Source organism: Theropithecus gelada, chromosome 19 (genome assembly GCF_003255815.1).
Source record: "Theropithecus gelada isolate Dixy chromosome 19, Tgel_1.0, whole genome shotgun sequence".
NCBI lineage: Eukaryota > Metazoa > Chordata > Mammalia > Primates > Cercopithecidae > Theropithecus > Theropithecus gelada.
Window position 1 is genome coordinate 17,353,513 of NC_037687.1, and position 6,822 is coordinate 17,360,334.

Sequence of the window (6,822 nt, forward strand, 5' to 3'; positions counted from 1 at the left end):
GGCCTTGGTAGAGACCTCGGTTCAAGTCCTGCACTTAACCCTTCCCTCCCTGGGTGACCTTGGCAAGCAGCCCTCACCCTGGGCCTCAGTTTCCCCACTTTGCGTCACAATGCCTCTCAGTTATCAAGCTCCTGGAAGTTCCGGTGGGTCTGTGGCTGCTGGGGGACAAGCCCACACAGGGACTGACTGAGGCTTGTCCCTTTTTCTAGAGAAAATTCAGGAAGCTGCTTTGGGTCGTTTATTTACTAGGAGACAGCAAGAAGGGGTGTTACACATGCAGGGAGCGGAGCATCTGGGGCGCCTCTGGAGTAAAGACATTTGGCTCTCAGTGTCCAGCATCTGTGAAAGTGGGGATCCTCCAAGTCAGGGCTAGGGTGTGATTTATTCTGCAGTTGACTCCACAGGCTGCAGGTGGCATTGGTCTGGGGTAGATAGTGAGCACCCCATCCCAGGAGGTAATCAAAAGCTTGCAGACACGAGACTTTATGGTGCTGTGTGGCCTCAGGAGCTCACCAGACCAGACCCTCTGGGCCTCAGGCCACTCTGAGGCTGCACCCAAGGAGGAATCAGTAGGGACATAGGGTCAGCAGATCTTGTTGGGTACACCCACTGAGGCAGCAGTAGCGTGCAGGGTTGGTGGCAGCTGCACGGTGGTGGCGGTGATGGTGAGAAGTCTGGGGCAGGGGCTGCAGGCCAGGTCCCAGCACAGGGTTGCTGTCGGTCACCAGCCCATGGAGCAGATGTCGTTTCTCCAGCCACTGCAGCAACTCACCTGGGGACAGAGTGAAACTCAACTGGAACGGAAATGACAGAGGACACGCTACCCCGTGCTGCATGTGCACAAATGCACACACATCCCACTGAGTGACCCACCAAACACGCATCATGCATGCAAATAAAAAGTGAGTACTGGCTGGGCGCAGTGGTTTACATCTGTAATCCCAGCACTTTGGGAGGCCAAGGTGGGTGGATCACAAGGTCAGGAGTTTGAGACCAGCCCGGCTAACATGGTAAAACCCCATCTCTACAAAAAAAAAAAAGAGAATACAAAAACTTAGCCGGCGTGGTAGCGGGCGCCTGTAGTCCCAGCTACTCGGGAGGCTGAGGCAGGAGAATGGCATGAACCCGGGAGGAGGAGCTTGCAGTGAGCTGAGATCCCGCCACTGCACTCCAGGCTGGGCAACAGAGCGAGACTCCGTCTCAAAAAAAAAAAAAAAAAAAAGAAAAGTGAGCACTGGCCAGGCGCAGTGGCTCACGCCTGTAATCCCAGCACTTTGGGAGGCCGAGGTAGGCAGATCACTTGAAGTCAGGAGTTGGAGATCAGCCTGGCCAACATGGTGAAAACCTGTCTCTACTAAAAAATACAAAAATTAGTCAGGTGTGGTGGTGGGCGCCTGTAATCCCAGCTACTTGGGAGGCTGAGGTGGGAGAATCACTTGAACCCAGGAGGTGGAGGTTGCAGGGAGCTGAGATCGTGCCATTGCACTCCAGCCTAAGCGACAAGAATGAAACTCTGTCTCAAAAAAAAAAAAAAAAAAGCACTTATTAAGCACCTACTGTACACCAGGCACCTGGTTAATCCTCTCATCCACTCAACTCGTGTCCACACTCACATCGCCAGCTGCGTGTGTCCCCATATGCCACCTGAGTGCTCCAAGCCCTGCCCAGGGAGTGTCAGGGGTCTTGGAGCTACAGATGGTGTCAGTTTCCCCAACAGGTCCGAGGGTCCATGAGGCACCCAGAGCAGGTCAGAGACCTGCCCACAGACTCCTCATGGCACAGAGATGTGCAGGGGTGTGCATGTGTTTATGGGTCCACCTCCTGGTCACCCACGCATGTGTGGTGGACCCACAGACACACACACACCCCTACGTGGACACACCCTTGCAGACCCCCTCTCCTGGATCCCTAACGCCTCAAGTGGAGTGGCACACAGGCATGTGGACACATGTTAACACATCTGCACAAACTCGTCTTCTATACCAGCACCAGGGCCAGGACTAGGGTACGGAGAGGGAAGCGTGAAGCCATCAGGATATTTTTTTGAGGCCAGGCACCGTGGCTCACACCTGTCATCCCAGCATTTTGGGAAGTCTAGGTGGGTGCGTAGCTTGAGCCCAGGAGTTCATGACCAGCCTGGGCAATACGGCAAAACCTCATCTCTGCAGAAAATACAAAAATTAGCCAGGCGGCCGGGCGAGGTGGCTCAAGCCTGTAATCCCAGCACTTTGGGAGGCCGAGGCGGGCGGATCACGAGGTCAGGAGATCGAGACCATCCTGGCTAACATGGTGAAACCCCGTCTCTACTAAAAATACAAAAAACTAGCCGGGCGTGGTGGCGGGCGCCTGTAGTCCCAGCTACTCGGAGGCTGAGGCAGGAGAATGGCCTGAACCTGGGAGGCGGAGCTTGCAGTGAGCCGAGATCGCGCCACCGCACTCCAGCCTGGGTGACACAGCGCGAGACTCCGTCTCAAAAAAAAAAAAAAAAAAAAAAAAATTAGCCAGGCGTGGTGGTGCGTGCCTGTAGTCCCAGCTACTTGGGAGGCTGAGGTGGGAGGATCACTTGAGCCTGGGAAGGCAAGGCTGCAATGACCCGAGATCATGCCACTGCACTCCAGCCTGGGTGAGAGAGCAAGACTGTCTCAAAAAAAAAAAAAAAAAAGGACTTATGAAAATTTAGAGGGTTGTTTACCCCCTACCCAATCTGCGGTTTACAATTGACACCAGTGGTTCTCAAACCAGGGTGATTTTGTTTCCAGGGGATACTTGTCTGGGGACAGTTTTGGATGTCACAACTTGGGTGGGGTGTGAGGCTATTCATGACATTAGGGGGCAGAAGACAAAGATGTTATCTAACACCCTACAATATACAGGACGGCCCCTCTACCATACACATCCCCAAATGTCAGCGTCAGCGTTTTTTTTTTTTGAAATGGAGTCTTGCTCTAGCGCCAGGCTGGAGTGCAGTGGCATGATCTTGGCTCACTGCAACCTCCACCTCCCGGGTTCAAGTGATTGTCCTGCCTCAGCCTCCTGAGTAGCTGGGACTACAGGCATGCGCCACAACTCCCAGTTAATTTTTGTATTTTTAGCAGAGACGGAGTTTCACCATGATGACCAAGATGATCTCAATCTCTTGACCTCATGTTCTGCCCACCTGGGTCTCCCAAAACGCTGGGATTACAGGCGTGAACCACTGCACCCAGCCAGCATTAGTTTTTTTAAATAAAATAGAGATGGGGTCTCCCTATGTTGGCCAGGCTGCTTTTGAACCCCTGGGTTCAAGTGACTTCCCTGCCTCAGCCTTCCAAAGTGTTGGGATTACAGATGTGAGGTCGGGAGTTCAAGACCAGCCTGACCAACATGGAGAAACCCCTTCTCTACTAAAAGCACAAAATTAGCCAGGCGTGGTGGCACGTGCCTATATAATCCCTACTACTCGGGAGACCGAAGCAGGAGAATCGTTTGAACCCGGGAGGCAGAGGTTGTGGTGAGCCAAGATCGTGCCATTGCACTCCAGCCTGGGCAACAAGATCGAAACTCCGTCTCAGAAAAACAAAACAAAACAAAACAAAAAAAACTTTGTGGCCAGGCCTTGTAATTCAAGCCTTTGGGAAGCTAAGGCGACCAGACTGCCTGAGCTCAGGAGTCTGAGACCAGCCTAGGCAACATGATGAAACCCCTATCGCTACTAACAATAGAAAAAGTAGCCAAACATGGTGACATGTGCCTATAGTCCCAGCTACTCAGGAGGCTGAGGTGGGTGGATTGCTTGCGCCTGGGAGGCAGAGGTTGCAGTGAGCCGAGATCACGCCACTACACTCCAGCCTGGGTGATAGAGCAAGACCCTGTCTCAAAATATAATAATAATAACAATAATAATAATAATAATAATTTTTCTTTTTTTGAGATAAGGGTCTCTGTCTCAGGCTGAGTCTCATATTGCCCAGGTTGGTCTCAAACTCCTGGCCTCAAGTGATCCTCCCTCCTCTGCCTCCTGAGTAGCGGGGATTACAGGTGTGAGCCACCATGTCCAGCAAGATAAGTATTTTAATGCAATACTTTTAAAATCAAATTTAAAACATTTGTAAAAAGGCCAGGCATGGGGGCTCACTTTTGTAATCCCAACACTTTGGGAGGCCAAGGTAGGGCAGATCACTTAGGGTCAAGAGTTCAAGACCAGCCTGGCCATCACAGTGAAACCCTGTCTCTATTAAAAATACAAAAACTAGGCCGGGTGCAGCGGCTCATGCCTATAATCCCAGCACTTTGGGAGGCCAAGGCAGGCAGATCACCTGAGGTCAGGAGTTCAAGACCAGCCTGGCCAACATGGTGAAACCTCATCTCTACTAAAAATACAAAAATATCAGCGGGGCATGGTGGTGGGTGGCCTGGGCAGTGGTCTGTAATCCCAGCTACTCAGGAGGCTGAGGCAGGAGAATTGATTGAACTCAGGAGGCGGAGGTTGCAGTGAGCTAAGATCATAGCACTGCACTCCAGCCCGGATGGCAGAGCGAGATTCCATCTCAAACAAACAAACAAAATACCAAAATTAGCCTGGTGTGATGGTGCCTACCTGCAGTCCCAGCTACTCGGGAGGCTGAGGCAGGAGAATGGCATGAACCCGGGAGGCGGAGCTTGCAGTGAGCTGAGATCCGGCCACTGCACTCCAGCCTGGGCGACAGAGTCGAGACTCCGTCTCAAAAAATTAAAAAATAAATAAAAAAAAATAATAATAAAATAATTGTAAAAAGCAATACTTTTCCAAAGCAATACTTTTAAATATCTTTAAGGCTGGACACAGTGACTCACGTCCCTAATCCCAACACTTTGGAAGGTCAAGGTGGGAGGATTATTTGAGCTCAGGAGTTTGAGACCAGCCTGGGCAACAGAGTGAGACTCCCTCTCTACAAAAAAGAAAAAAAATTAGCTGGGCATAGTGGCAGCATCTGTATCCCAGCTACTCCGAGGCTGAGGCAGGAAGATCGTTTGAGCCGGGGAGGTTGAGCCTGCAGTGAGCCAAGATCACACCACTGCACTCCAGCCTGGGCGACAGAGTGAGACCCTGTCTCGAAAAACAAACAAACAAAGCAAAATTAAGGCAAAAATTCATGAAGATCAAAATACAGAAATTTTAAAGACAGGATCTCATCGTGTACTTGCAAGAGCCTACCTCTCCTGCCTCACACTGTTTCTGGCCCCTCAGGGGACTCATGCCAGGGACTTTCTTTCTTTCTTCTTCTTCTTTTTTGAGATGGAGTTTCACCCTGTTGCCCAGGCTGGAGTGCAATTGCATGATCTCAGCCCACTGCAACCTCCGCCTTCCTGGTTCAAGCAATTCTCCTGCCTTGGCCTCCCAAGTAGCTGGGATTACAGATGTACACCATTACGCCCGGCTAATTTTTTTTTTTTTTTCATTATTTTTAGTAGAGATGGGGTTTCACCATGTTGGCCAGGCTGGTCTGGAACTCCTGACCTCAGGGGATCCGCCTGCCTCAGCCTCCCAAAGTGGTGGGATTACAGGCACGAGCCACCGCGCCTGGCTAATGGCTCCGGGGACTTTCACACGCGGGTTCACACACACTCCAGTGGGGATCCATGATCTGTGCACGCAGCCGGCAGGTGAGCCCTGGGCACACGCATGCAAGCCTACCCACCTGCCCTGCACGTGTGCACCTGCGCCTGCGTGCACCTGCCCCACCTCAGCTTCCCAGAGCGCTGCCCCTGCCCCTCCCCACTCACGGTCGCCTCCTGCTGCAGGCCTCCTGGCCTCCGTGGACCAGCGGGGGCCCCCGCACACGCGCACCAGCGCGCGCACGAAGTGGTGGCCGCACAACTTCTCAGGCATCTCCGGGGTGGGCGCGGGGCCCAACGCAAACACCAGGGCAGGGCCCAGCAGCACCAGCGCCCAGGCAGGCAGACGGGGGTCCATGGCGGTGGGTGGCGCCTAGGCCAAGCGGGGACCCCCTTTATAGGCGCCTGGGACGCCCCAGCTGGGGGCCTTGGAGAAGGGACAGAACATTCTTCAGGACCGCCCAGGAAGAAGGCCAAGGGTGGAGTTAGTGCCAGGGCCTTTGTCCCAGGGCCAGGGCCTTGGATGTATTTCTCCCAGAGGGAGCACTGGGCAATGAGTCTTTCTTTTTTCTTTTTTTTTTTTTTTTCTTCTTCTTTTTTTTTTTTTTCTTCTGAGATGGAATCTGGCTCTGTTGCCCAAGTTGGAGTGTAGTGACTTGATCTCAGCTCACTGCAACTTCTGACACCTGGGTTCAAGAGATTCTCCTGCCTCAGCCTCCTAAATAGCTGGGATTACAGGTGCACAACACCATGCCCGGCTAATTTTTTTTTTTTTTTTTTTTTTTTTTTTTTTAGTAGAGACTGGGGTTTGCCATGTTGTCCAGGCTGGTCTCCAACTCCTGACCTCAAGCAATCCGTCTGACTTGGCCTCTCAAAGTGCTGGGATTACAGGTATGAGCTGTGCCTGGACTATTATTACTTTTATTATTATTATTGAGACAAAGTCTTGCTCTGTCGCCCAGGCTGGAGTGCAGTGACGCAGGTTCAAGTGATTCTCCCACCTCAGCCTCCCAAGTAACTGGGGTGACAGGCGTGAGCCACCAGGCCCAGCCGCCTATTTTTACGTTTTATTTTTGAGATGAGGTCTTGCTCTGTCACTCTGGCTGGAGTACAGTGGCGTGATATGGGCTCACTGCCACCTCCCTGTCCCTGACTCAAGCAATTCTCCTGCCTCAGCCTCCTGAGTAGCTGGGACTACAGGCCCACGCCACCACACCCAGCTAATTTTTTGTATTTTTTTGTAGAGAT

The 6,822-nt window shown here is 52.2% G+C and overlaps 1 protein-coding gene across 1 annotated transcript; it reads right to left on the reverse strand.

The window, feature by feature from the left end:
- Positions 1-224: 224 nt before the first annotated feature.
- INSL3 (insulin like 3) lies at positions 225-6,000 on the reverse strand. The gene is made up of 2 exons (XM_025368775.1): positions 5,743-6,000; positions 225-772 (listed from the first exon to the last, which is right to left on the reverse strand). The coding sequence occupies exons 1-2, from the start codon at positions 5,930-5,932 to the stop codon at positions 567-569; spliced, it is 396 nt and encodes a 131-aa protein (XP_025224560.1). The 5' UTR covers positions 5,933-6,000; the 3' UTR covers positions 225-566.
- Between the last annotated feature and the right edge of the window lie 822 nt (positions 6,001-6,822).

Coding starts and splice junctions, on each gene's coding strand:
- INSL3 (XM_025368775.1), bottom strand. CDS start 5,932: ATGGACCCCCGTCTGCCTGCCTGGGCGCTGGTGCTGCTGGGCCCTGCC. Junction 773..5,742: donor GCCTGCAGCAGGAGGCGACC/GTGAGTGGGGAG, acceptor CTCTGTCCCCAG/GTGAGTTGCTGCAGTGGCTG.